This window comes from Gnatocerus cornutus, chromosome 7 (genome assembly GCF_029298725.1).
Source record: "Gnatocerus cornutus isolate USDA-ARS CGAHR chromosome 7, icGnaCorn1.1, whole genome shotgun sequence".
NCBI classification, from domain to species: domain Eukaryota; kingdom Metazoa; phylum Arthropoda; class Insecta; order Coleoptera; family Tenebrionidae; genus Gnatocerus; species Gnatocerus cornutus.
Genome location: NC_142239.1, coordinates 9,579,591 through 9,593,989, shown reverse-complemented (window position 1 = coordinate 9,593,989; position 14,399 = coordinate 9,579,591). Strand labels below are relative to the sequence as shown.

At 34.2% G+C, this 14,399-nt stretch overlaps 1 protein-coding gene across 1 annotated transcript; it reads left to right on the top strand.

Moving 5' to 3' along the window:
- Ipk2 (Inositol phosphate kinase 2) lies at positions 1 to 14,399 on the top strand. The gene is made up of 5 exons (XM_088041921.1): positions 1 to 187; positions 9,679 to 9,934; positions 9,984 to 10,282; positions 10,590 to 10,725; positions 13,614 to 14,399. The coding sequence occupies exons 2-5, from the start codon at positions 9,742 to 9,744 to the stop codon at positions 14,270 to 14,272; spliced, it is 1,287 nt and encodes a 428-aa protein (XP_087898047.1). The 5' UTR covers positions 1 to 187; positions 9,679 to 9,741; the 3' UTR covers positions 14,273 to 14,399.

Sequence of the window (14,399 nt, the reverse complement as noted above, 5' to 3'; positions counted from 1 at the left end):
CGCCGTTTCAATAAGTAAAGGCGGCGGTGTCAAATTTGCTCAAACTACAACAAAGTGGTGTTGTTGTCAGTGCGCTCGTTAAATTGTTCACACAAAACGGTTTTTTTTGTATAAAATGAACAACGTGCAGTGTTCTCAGTGTAAATTTGGTTATAAATTACGCAAATTCTGGTTCGAGGTTGAATAGGTGAGCTCGTTTTCCCCGTATTTTTAGGGTTCTTGTGGACATAACCACAATGTTTTGTTTGTCATATTAAGAATTCAAATTTAAAACTGTTTATTTCCGTCGAGCAATAACATTTAAAATTGCAACATTGTCATTGTCACAACGAGGGAAATGAAAAACGCCGCTGGTTATTTGAAGAAGTGATTCATCTTCAATATTAATAGATATTGGACAATTACACATGCTGCTGGGGGGCTCTTCGTTGTGAAGAAACCCGCACGGGTCAACGATTGACATTGAGATATTTCGATGATTGAAATTTTTGCAAGGGGCTGTTGACCTCTGGAAATGTTGCAATATAACGGTTGCAGTTATCACGTTTTTCGCAAATTATACAAAAAGAATACAATTATCGGCAGTGTTAATCAGAGCGGAATTTGTTTATTTATAGACAAATCAACGACCTATTAATTAACGAAGAGTCTGAGTTTGACTCCAGAGACCTGGGAAAGTTATTAGAAAGTCGGATGGTTCATTACTGATATTTAAATAATGATAAAACGGTGAGAAACTAAATTCTACGACCTCATGGACTATTTTGCAATGTCCATTGTCGCCAATAGAGAAAAGTAGATCGTCGTTGTAACCTTCTGGCGATGATGGAAGAAATTTTATTGGTGTCGTCCACAGGTCATAATTGCCATTAATTATGCAATGCACAAAACCGCCTATCTCTGTCACCAAATTTGAGTAGCAATAGCTGGTTTTATGGCAAACACATTATTTTGTTGGCTTCATTTTCTACTGTATTTTGCCACTCGTGGGTGGGAAATATAATTTAAATTAAGTGACGACGTCAGAGGGACACAGAGGTCGAATTTTCCGAAACTAAAAGAGTTCTTGTGAATTTATTGCTCCACCAAGGTGACTTTTTTTCGTGCCAAATAATTGTTACTGGGCGATGTGGTAATTTTTACAATGCTTTTGATCAAAAGTACTGATAATGAAACCTGAGATTATTGTCGGATATGTGAAGTGGATAAAGATTACCACAGCGACAACAAATTATTTAAAGATCACAACTGCTTTTCTTTAAATTTCCATTCGTAGTTGGCTTGAGAAAAAATTTCATGTCGTTACTAACACCATCGTGGCAGTTTTGACGTATGAACGCTAAATAATTGATTGATTTGACAGGTTTCGAGCAAGAAGCCGACGTACGTTTGACATGCATGGCCTGCCTAGAACAGAAATTTAATACATCACACGATAATTGTTGGTCTACGTATTCAATAGATAACATTATGTACATTCGATATCGCCCATAAATTTCAATTAGTTATTAATTACATTAATTGAACGTTCGATTATGGTTGAGCGATTTCTAAACAGCCCCAATATGGTGTCCTTTGTCAAATAAAATCGACTATTTTTTCGAAAAATCGACAAGACGGGGCTCCTCCTCACTTCCGCCTACAATTTCGCTGTGATTTTTTTTATTTAAACAATTTTGAATATATTTGAATTACATAACTGATTGTCTTCTAGGCATACAAGTTCATTTGTCATTGAAAGCGTACCAAAGGCCACAGAAAAATATGCAAAGAAGTCCTTGTGACACTAATTAAGTGTCTAAATCATGCATCACTGTTATCCCTGTGCATGTAATCGTTACATGATTTCTTGTAAAGTGGAAAATATGCAGATGACGTGTTTCTTCTCAAGTATTCATTTATTTTAATTAACTTCTAGTGGCCACAGAACACTACGATCGCTTCAGGTATGTCTACTTTGACAGTTTGAAGTTTTCGATTTTAAGATAACAAGGTTGGTATTATTGTCCCCAAGAATATCAGACTGAGCTTTCGAAGTCATTCGAAGGCATTTTGTTACTTGGTTGGCATCACTGTCCCCCCGAATTCGTTCATTTTGACATAATATTTACTGTGTATTTAGGTTATGTAATACATACCCCAACCCCAAGTTACATAACATAAATTTTAGACTGTAAATAACTTATTAATATTACAAGCAGAATTTAGGCCAGCACTCCGAAACAAAGCCTCATGATTAGAAACAACTGCTCAAGACACTTCATTGATTTTATGAGTTTGTTTTGATGTAAGATCGTACGTTAAAAATAAGCGATGTGTTTTTCACGTGAAAATTCGCGTTTCCACGTAAGATTACAATGTTTTTGAAAATATGACGTTCTGAATACTTGCGCCACCAGTAATAAAACGAATTTGTCTAAGAAGAAGCAAGAATACATTTTTGACCTCAGTTGTGTATGCACACGCTCTAATAAATAATTTTACACAAAGCTCCGCCGATTCTGCAAGGTCGAGAATGAAATAATAACGATAAACACAAACCATATGCTCGAAGTATGTTAACAAAATAGGAAAGAAAATATTTTCGAAACGTGAAACTAGGAAATCACCATTTCGCGCGAATTAGTGTTTGCTTAACCCAAAACTGCATGTACTTCCTCAAATTTAATAACACATAAAGGTCGGTTTAAAGTCGGAAAATCAACATCAATTGGCAGCGGTGTGCTAAATTTTGTGGGTGTAAATTGGTTTTTATTCTCTTCCGAGTTGAAAGTGGAGAAAAATTTCCTCGAATTTTTGAAATATTGACACTTTTTTAGCAGTCAATGAAGATGAAGTGCAGTTTGTGCACGCTGAGATTCTGGACGCGCTTATTTTTATATTAGACTATTTCAGAAACTTGACACATTTAAAACTGGCGCAACGAAATTGCAAGTACTTCATTTTAATTTGAGGTTTTTGTAGTTTTTTATTGTCTCTCGAATTTTTTACTCTTTCCGTTATCAAAATATGTTTTTCTATAATCGCTATATAAAGTTGGTATTTTAATTGTCATTTTAATCTAGAAGTGCACAAAAGTATTGAATTGTAAGTCAACAATCAAATTTTTTTGGTATTAAAAACTGCATTTTTATGCAAATTTTGTTTACTTTACACTTTCAAGAGTTTATAAAAATCGTGTCTCGCCCGGTTACCAATATATCTAAATATTATTTCAAATTTCGCGCCTTCGAATTTTCAATTTATCCCATGATCTCAGGCGCGAAATTTGAAACTTCACACTTTCGGTTCGTTGAATAAATCAAATACGTTTGCCGACCGTAATTCAGTTGCATTCATGGAAAATATGCGGATTTACGTCTTACAAACGTCAGTGATCGCCGTTTTTTTTTGTACTTTATGATTGTCACAAGGATGGAAAGTTTTCCGAGTGTTCAAAAGTTCATCGGTAATATTTTAGACGTTCCTTTAGAAATTGCCTACTTTACTGTCTAAAAACGACAAAAAAATAGTGACTTTTTGTGACGTTTGGAGAAAATAGATATTTTTATGACAAGTGCGAAAAGTGACCAATTTCGCACGAGTGTAATGTAGATGCACGAGGCGCAAGACACGTTCCGACGAGTTATGTACACTATTTTTTCTACCACCTTCTATCATCAAGAAGAAACTTTAAGTCTTGACAATAGTTTATTTCTTATCTATTGTAAATGTCATTTTTCTACGACCTACTAAACTGACCTGACCTAACACATAGATGGCGCCACTTTTGGGTCAGGTCAGGTCAAATTATGCTTAAAATTCAAGAAAAATATGTAAATTAACATAAAAACCTGTCATTTTTGACATTTCTGAAGTTTCAGGCCTGACACATAGATGGCGCCACTTTTGGGTCAGGTCAAATTATGCTTAAAATTCAAGAAAAATATGTAAATTAACCTAGAAACTTGTCATTTTTGACATTTCTGAAGTTCCAGGCTGACTCTGGTTGTGAGGTTATGTTACGTTATGTCAAAATTCAGTGACAGTGAAACTCAATAAATGTCAAATTGGCTAGTCGTGGTTACAAAACCATTGCCAATCGTGTAAAACGAAAAGTCTTAGAATTGGAAAATTTAAATTTTTTATTAAAAAAAGGGTGCAAATTCGAAAAAATAGCATAAAGAACTTGTTTTATAATGGCATTGGTGCACTCGTGCACCAAATTGGCCATTATAAAACACGTTCTTTAATATACTATTTAAACATTCCTTTAGAAATAGGCAAATAATTTCAAATTTGGCGCGCAATATGTTTTCGACTATATTTTTGACATTTTTGAAATTTAAGGACAGTCACTTATTTCTTTATTGAAGGTGGGAATCTTGACGAATAAACTTGGGAAATTTTAAGATGGCATCATTTTCCCCTAGAATTTGACATTTGTCAATTTTAACGTGAAAATTGCCTTATACATCAAGTTTGCGTAAATAACAGACAACAGTAATTTTATTATTTAAGGTTGGAGTCTTGATGAATTAAGTTTTGAAATTTTAAAATAACATGGTTGGCATCAGAATTTGACAATTGTCAATTTGTCAACTTTGACATAAAAATTGTTGTGCATCAAAGTTACGACAGGAACGAATTACACGATGAAAATTTTAAAATATGTGACCTTGAGTGGACATTTACAACCTGTTTTGTATAGACATTACTGTCATGTTGTCATGTTTGAAACACCATGTCATAAAACTCAATTAACGTTGTCATAAGTGACAAATAATGAAAATAAGGTTAGAAATGTGTTAACTTTATGACAATCAAATAACTTTGACATCCAAAAGAATTTGGTCCCGACTGTATTTTATACAAGGTGTTTATAAATGTTTCTAGCATCAAGGGTGGCTCTGGAATTCCTGGCGTGCACTATTTTGCCGCTTTGTTTTCATAGTGAATATGAACTATCAAATTTTTGATTTTCAGGTTTTAAACCACAACTGAAACAGTTTGTTTTCAAAACTAACTTTGTTCAATGATTGAGGTTAACTACAAATGTCAGTTGAAAAATATAAACCCATATTAGTAAGGAGCGGCAAATTTCTTTGCCATTTCATAGCCACCCTTGATGCTAGAAACATTTATAAACACCTTGTAGATGACTTATTGACTTTTGTGAGATTGACGCATATTCGTGCCAACTGGTAGAATTCCAACCGTTGAATCTGGAAATACTGTATATTATAGTCGCATCTTATGGTAATTTCACTTGGAACGTGATGCTATAATTAATTAAAAGTAAGTTTGATACACAGCAATTTTCATGTCAAAAGTGACAAATGAGAAATTTTTGTCATCTTAAAATTCCCAAATTTAATCCATCAAGATTCCAATCTTCAATAAAGAAAATCTGTCAAAGTGGATACAGTGAGGACCATTTTGTTATTAAAAAAAACAACACCGCAATCTTCCCTTACTCTACAACTGGCAACGTTGTCTAGGGAGATTGTCTAGTGAGAAAAGAAATGTCAAATTAGTGACATTTCTAAAAATTACGCAGTTTTTCTGTAAAAAGTGTTTTTTTTACAACCTGTTGGATTGCAAATCAAAGGATTAATGCTAAAAAGACTCGACACAGTGTAATCAAATTACAATTAAGCTATTTTATTTAATCACCAGAAAATTACAGTTAATTTAGGTTGCAAATGTCTACTCAAGATCACAATTTTATAATTTTTATCGTTCTTGTTCAAATTCTGGGGGACAATAATGCCAACCTTGTCATCTTAAAATTTTCAAAGCTATTATCACAACATTCCAACTTTAAATAAAGAAAAAATTGTCAAAATGGACACTACAACGGACTGTATTGTAATTAGTAATGTTCAAAACTCGCGCCTTTAATTTCTGGGGAAAGTCAAAATAAAATTACTAAATTAGCTCCAATATCTGGCAATTTGTTTAAAACTAAACGTCATATCGACGTATAAGTGAGGTTAATATGGCACCCAAGGTCACAAATTCAAAAATTTCTTTGTTCTTCCAAATTTTGCAATATCGAATTGAGTTTTGGAATACAAAAGACGATCGCGTACGTTCTGTCAATGTAATGTGTCAAAATTCGATTTGTTTGCTTTCGTTTTTAAGGTTTTTAAAGAGCAGTCGCAACTGAGAGGAATTTCAGTTCACTTCGAACATTTTTAAGGGCTCGCACTAATTAGGTAACCCTAAAATACACAACAAATTTCATGTCAAATTCGAACTGTCAAAATGGATATTTGCAACGAGGTCGTGATTAGTAATGTTCAAAAGTCGCGCCTTCAATTTTTGGGGGAGAAATAAACATAAAATTACTAAATTAGCTCAAATTTCTGACAATTTGCTTAAATCTAAACTTCAAATGGACTTATAAGTGAGGTTCACATGGCACTTAACTTAAAATTTCATATAACGTGTGATCCACAAAATTTTTATTTAAGGCAGCCATGAGAAATTGACGTAAGTTGAGAAAATAGTTTGACAGTACTTTGACATTTGTCATTTGATTTACTTTCAATTGGTTTTCAATAAATTATTGATTTTAGAGTTACGCGCGATACATTTTCTCTTATTTGCACCTTCGTCATGTTATTTTCATCAAAGAATTGAAGTTATATCAAAAACAAAATTTCACTCCGACATGACTTCTATATTTGTCTCTCTCTTTCTAAAAACTTTGTGGTTCACATGATTTATCTATAAAATACAGTCGGGGCCAAATTCTTTTGGATGTCAAAGTTATTTGATTGTCATAAAGTTTACACATTTCTTACCTTATTTTCATGATTTGTCATTTATGACAACGTTAATTGAGTTTTATGACATGCTGTTTCAAACATGACAACATGACAGTCCACCCAAGGTCACATATTTTAAAATTTTTATCGTGTAATTCGTTCCTGTTGCAAATGTTGCAATGGTAGTATTGTTTTGGGGTACAAAAGACGATCGTGTAAGTTCTGTCATTGTAATGGACTAATTAATTACGTAACTTTTATGCACAGCAATGTTCATGTCAAAATTGACAAATTGACAATTGTCAAATTCTGTGGGACCATAATGCCAACCTTAAATGAAAAAATTACTGTCAAAGTGGACACTTGCAACCTAAACCGATTGTAAGTTCTGTCAATGTAATGTGTCAGAATTAAATTTGTTTGTTATTTACGCAAACTTGATATGTACAAAGCAATTTTTACGTTAAAATTGACAAATGTCAAATTCTAGGGGAAAATGATGCCATCTTAAAATTTCCTAAGTTTATTCGTCAAGATTCCAACCTTCAATAAAGAAATGAGTGATTGTATCCTTAAATTTCGAAAAATATAGTCAAAAACATATTGCGCGCCAAATTTAAAATTATTTGCCTATTTCTAAAGGAATGTCTAAATAGTATATTAAAGAACGTGTTTTATAATGGCCAATTTGGTGCACGAGTTCCCGGTGCGAGTGCACCAATGCCATTATAAAACAAGTCCTTTATACTATTTTTTCGAATTTGCACCCTTTTTTTATTAAAAAATTTTAATTTTCCAATTCTAAGACTTTTCGTTTTACACGATTGGTAATGGTTTTGTAACCACGACTTGCCACTTGATTTTCAAATTTAATTTAAAATTTGACATTTATTGAGTTTCACTGTCACTGAATTTTGACATAACGTAACCTAACCTCACAGCCAGTGTCATATTTTTCTTTAATTTTTAAGCATAATTTGACCTGGCCCAAAAGTGGCGCCATCTATGTGTCAGGCCTGGAACTTCAGAAATGTCAAAAATGACAGGTTTTTACATAAAAAATTAACATAATTTACATATTTTTCTTGAATTTTAAGTATAATTTGACCTGACCTGACCCAAAAGTGGCGCCATCTATGTGTTAGGTCAGGTCAATGGTTTTTTCTTGATGATGAAAGGTCGTAGAAAAAATAGTGTACATAACTCGTCGGAAAGTGTCTTTCTTGCACTCTTGTCGGCTGGTGCCTCTACATTTACACTCGTGCGAAATTGGTCACTTTCCGCACTTGTTATATAATAGTACATTAAAGAACGTGTTTTATAATGGCCAATTTGGTGCATCAATGCCATTATAAAACAAGTTCTTTATACTATTTTTTCGAGTTTGCACCCTTTTTTAATAAAAAATTTAAATTTTCCAATTCTAAGAGTTTTCGTGTTACACGATTGATAATGGTTTGGTAACCACGACTTGCCACTTGATTTTCAAATTCAATTTAAAATTTGACATTTATTGAGTTTCACCTAACGTAACCTAACCTCACACCTGCATTCACATCTATTATATTTAGATACAATTATTGTTGGCCGCAAAGACAATTCAATTATATTGATACATTTTTTATTCACGCAGCAATTTATTAAACACGAATCGTAAAATCCAAATTGACCAAGAACTTGACAGGAAACAGGTGACATTCAGACTAATTAGTTCTGCCAATTTTTAAAAAACAAAATTTCCTACTTGTGAGTTCTTTTATAGATACCTGTACTATATTTCAGAATTATTGACTCAGTGTGCCTTGGAAATTCAAATTTATGTTGGCAGAATCTTCTAATATAAGCGTATTTAGTGTTTTTAGATTTATATTTATCCCTATGTGAAGATTCAGATTCTGAAGAGGAACTGGAATCTGAAGGAGAAGAAATCTGTATTATGATGGTAGATTCAAAATCTGATTAAAATATCAAAGTAATTTACCTCATAACCTCAAAAAGATACATTGACAGTTTTAGAACCAAAATGCTAAAAGTCGTTCACATTGTTAGAGGCGTTTTACACAGACATGGCCTACCGAGATGTCAATAATTTTAAAATATAGTATATAAACGACTCTAAATTGAATACTCTAATGGACCTATTAAAGCGAACTTTTGAACACTGAAATTTTCCGTCCTCGTGACAATCATAAAATACAAAAAAAAAAACGGCGATCACTGACGTTTGTAAGACGTAAATCCGCATATTTTCCATGAATGCAACTGAATTACGGTCGGCAAACGTATTTGATTTTTTCAACGAACCGAAACCGTGAATTCTGCAGTGTGAAGTTTCAAATTTCGCGCCTGAGATCATGGGATAAATTGAAAATTCGAAGGCGCGAAATTTGAAATAATATTTAGATATATTGGTAACCGGGCGAGACACAATTTTTATAAACTCTTGAAAGTGTAAAGTAAACAAAATTTGCATAAAAATGCAGTTTTTTAATAGAAAAAAATTACGTTTTAAAATTAGGTATTTTTCAGTCGTTAATTTTTCTTGCCTTAAGGAATTCATTGGTGATTCAAATTATTTACATTGAGTAGATAAGTGTGGTAAAATAGAAAGTCATGACAAGATTTAATTCCACTTATTTATTGTTTATTAAATTTAGAAGCGTTTGAAACTGTCGGTGATGGATAAAAAAGTTTCGATAAACCCTAACCACGCCACTCAAATTTTATCTGTGCAATTAGGTAAAGAATGGAACGTTTGAGATAAGAAAACGTCACAAGATCCGCGTACTTTACCTCCTGACTTCCAGATTGTTGCAATTGGAAATAAAAATTAATGTGCCATTGTATTGCATCGACGATGAGAGGAAAAAACCGAAAGAAAAACTGTCGTTTTTATAACTTATGTTTTATGGTTTGGTTTTAGACAACCCAGATAAGATTTCTCCGGATTAAACAGCACCAATAAAACAAACAATCGTGGAGTAAAATGGGAAAATCAGAAGTCGTACCTATGCCTATACATAGACAAGACAGCTTGTACGAATCATGTAAAGGTGGCTTTAACAGCGTAGTCCACACAATGGAAGAAGACCAAGAAGACGACGTTTTCGACATCCCCGCAGACATGCAACTCTTCACCAACCAAGTCGGCGGCCATACGAACGACGGAAAATCATACGGTAATGTCGCCTTTTACCGCACCAAACGATTAATTCTTGTGTTCAAAAGGTATGATCAAGCATAATGGCACCATTTTGAAGCCGATCACGAAGCAAAAGTGCGGCGACAGAGAGATCGAGTTTTACGAAGAGATCAACAGCGCCGCCGACAAAACAAGAAGTGAATTAAGGGAGTTCGTACCCAAGTACTACGGGAAGGTCGCGGTGCCGATCAAGGGGAAAAACATCGATTGTATAGTCCTGGAGGATCTCACTCGGTACTACAAGGAACCCTGCGTGATGGACATCAAAATCGGGAGACGCACATGGGACCCCACCGCCACGTACGAGAAAATCGTCAACGAAGAGGTAACATCAATCTACAGGGTGATTCTTATTAATATTAATCAAAGGGTGCGCTGACTTGACAGATGACAGATCAGTGACAGCGGAGTTGGTGACATTTCGCGGTAAAAGAAATTCATTTTAATGGTCTAAAATGTGCTTTGACTGCACTAGATTTGCACGCACCCTAACCCCCATCAATTCTACGCTTATGTGTAACGCGTTCAACTAGTAGCGTCAAAATGTCAAAATTTGCAAAGCCGTCTATGATTAATATTAATAAGAATCACTCTGTGTAACATTCAGTTTGACCAGCGCACGCGTCTTTCAGGCGAAATACCAAGAGTGCAAGCGAGATCTGGCGTTTTGTATTCCTGGATTTCAAGTTTATGACATACACAACAACCAGTTACGTAGATTTGATAAGAACTATGGCAAGACGTTGAACAAGGAAACTGTACCTCAAGGTGAGTGCGATAGATATAGATATTTACATAACAAGTGCGAAAAGTGGCAAATTTCGCACGAGTGTAAATGTAGATGCACGACAAGAGTGCAAGAAAGACACTTTCCGACGAATTATGTACACTATTTTTTCTACGACGTTTCATCATCAGGAAGAAACCGTACGGTCTCGACAAAAGTTCATTTTTTATCTATTCTAAATGTCATTTTTCATTTTTACCATTATGCATGTTGTTTTGCAGTGAATCGTCTCGATATTTGAGACAAAAATTCAAAAATTACATTTGTATTTCAAAATAACTGTCAATTTTGACAGGTTAGGTTTGACAGTGACAGAAACTTTTCGGCCAAATAACAAATATGTACTACTTTTTCTCCAAACGTTAAATTCATTTCCACGACCGACAATGAGTGAACGCAATTTGAACTAAAAACATGGATGGCTATGCATGTAGTTGTCATTGACATTTAGTGTGAAAAATATTGGTTTTAAAGAGTTTCAAAGTTAAGATCGTGCAAGTGCAAAATGTAAGTCTCAAATGGTACCCGTCACACAAAGTTCTTTTTCTGCCTAGGCAGCAAAAGTGTTTCCATGTCAACGAGCGCTTTTCATTATTTATAACAAAATTGCCTACATTACTGTCTAAAAACGAGTAAAAATAGTGACTTTTTGTGACATTTGGAGAAAATAGTTATTTTTATGACAAGTGCGGAAAGTGACCAATTTCGCACGAGTGTAATGTAGATGCACGAGGCGCAATACACTTTCCGACGAGTTATATACACTATTTTTTCTACGACCTTCCATCATCAAGAAGAAACCATAAGTCTTGACAATAGTTCATTTCTTATCTATTGTAAATGTCATTTTTCTACGACCTACTAAACTGACCTGAGCTGACCTAACACATAGATGGCGCCACTTTTGGGTCAGGTCAGGTCAAATTATACTTAAAATTCAAGAAAAATATGTAAATTAACCTAAAAACTTGTCATTTTTGACATTTCTGAAGTTCCAGGCCTGATACATAGATGGCGCCACTTTTGGGTCAGGTCAAATTATGCTTAAAATTAAAAAAAAAAATGCAAATTAACCTAAAAACTTGTAATTTTTAACATTTCTGAAGTTCCAGACTTGAAACATAGATGGCGCCACTTTTGACTCAAAATAAGCGCTAAAGTTCAAAAATTACATTTGTATTTCAAAATAACTGTCAATTTTGACAGGACTGTGCGGATATATTCATATCACACTTATTAAAACATTTTTTATACAGCGCCATCTTGTGTACTTTTTGTGCACCAAACGTTCTTTTAATAAAAATAAAAAAATCAATGCCATTGCTTACAAAATTGTTGTTTCTAGGCTCATATTAAGTTTGACCATGACTTTAATGCTGATCGACCCAGAATAATACATTTTAGAAATTGTCTAGATGATGAAGAGTTCTTAGTTTGCTTATGGATCAAAAAAAAAGCCTTCGGCTCGTGACTCAACTATCACACTCGAGTAAAATATCCAACTTTCAGCACTAGTTCGACAATACACTAATTATAATTCAAGAGACCAAAACAGAAGTCTTATTATCGCCGTGTTTAGATCGTAAGAAGACTTATTATCATTGAAATAAAACGATTATGATAAGCAACAAGTTTTTCGAAATGTATACATATAAAAGTAAAATATTTTCCTGCGAACCCATATGAAAGTGGCGTTTTTCACACGGTTAAAAGACTCCGAAAGTTGAAGTTTTCGTACATCGATTTCCGAAAGTAAAAGTCACTAGTGTGATATGAATATATCCGCACAGACCTGTCAAAATTGACAGTTATTTTCAAATACAAATGCAACTTCTGAATTTTTGTGACCTGACCTAAAAGTGTCGCCATCTATGTGTCAGGTCAGGTCAGGTCAGGTCACATCTGACATTTATCAATTTCGTCATCTGTCAATTCTCTAGTTGGTGCACAAAAAGTACACAAGATGGCGCTGCATAAGAAACATTTTAATCTGACTTTAAAAATGGAAATATTGTCTTAATTAAATTCTGCCAACTTTTTAAAAACAAAATTTCCTACTTTGAGTTTTCTTATATAACGACTACAAATTGAGTACTCTAATGGACCTATTAAAGCGGCAAATTCAGAAATGTCAAAAATGACAAGTTTTTAGGTTAATTTACATATTTTTCTTGAATTTTAAGTATAATTTGACCTGACTTGACCCAAAAGTGGCGCCATCTATGTGTCAGGTCTGGAACTTCAGAAATGTCAAAAATTACAGGTTTTTAGGTTAATTTACATATTTTTTTTTGAATTTTGGCGCCCATTATGACGCAAAAGTGGCGCCATCTATGTGTCAGGTCTGAATCTTCAGAAATGTCAAAAATTACAAGTTTTTCGGTTAATTTACATTTTTTTTTTTGAATTTTAGCCCTTATTTTGACTCAAAAGTGGCGCCATCTATGTTTCAAGTCTGGAACTTCAGAAATGTCAAAAATAACAAGTTTTTAGGTTAATTTACATATTTTTTTTGAATTTTAAGCATAATTTGACCTGACCTGACCCAAAAGTGTCGCCATCTATGTGTCAGGTCAGGTCAGTTTTTTGGCCGAAAAACTTTTAATTGAAATAATTGGGTTTTTCAAAATTCATAAGAACTGTCACATCTGACATTTATCAATTTCGTCATCTGTCAATTCTCTAGTTGGTGCACAAAAGTACACAAGATGGCGCTGCATAAGAAACGTTTTAATCTGACTTTAAAAATGGAAATAGTGTCTTAATTAAGTTCTGACAACTTTTTAAAAACAAAATTTCCTACTTTGAGTACTCCAATGGACCTATTAAAGCGGCAAATTCGAAAAATAATTATTCATCATTGTTACAGCCTTGAAGTTGTTTCTGAACGCGGACTCCACCTGTTGTCGCAGCTTGATCGTTCAATTCTTGGCGAGCCTATGGAGGATCCAACTGTGGGCGAGGCAACAGCGGTATTATCACTTTTACGCGTCGTCACTCCTTCTAGTGTACGACGCGAGGAGATTAAGAGAGTTAATGAAGACTGAAGACGTCATCAAACCGAAGTTGAAGTTGAATCGCTCAACTAGTTTGTACAGGCCGTTGAGTTTGGCGGTGTTGAATAAAGGGAGCGAAAAGTTCTCCACTGGGTTTAGCGGACAGTTGACCAATCAGGGGCCCATTTTGAAGACGCCGACGTCGCCGACTAAATTGAAGCAGTTTAATGACTATCTTCAGTCGAATAAGAACCACAGCAATAATGTTTGGCAAAAGTCGATCAGGTCTTTGAAACGGACGCATTCCTTTCAAAACGATTACGATAAAGACATGCAGAATAAAAAACAAGACTACACGTATATTTTGGATGAGTTGTGCGATGAACAGAAGTCGGAGTTGTGGGCCACGGTGAAAATGATTGATTTTGCACACGCGTTTCCGGCGGAACATTACGAAGTTGATAAGAATTATCTTGAAGGAATTGACAATCTAATCAAGTTGTTTGAGGAGTTTTTGGTCGACAGTGAATAATAATTAACCATCTTTGCTCATAATTTATGCATCACCGACGTGATATTTTCATTTCTCAAAAGTTTGTAAAACGTTTTGTTACTTTGTCAGAGGTTTTGTATTCAATAAATTTTGGAATAGCTCAATA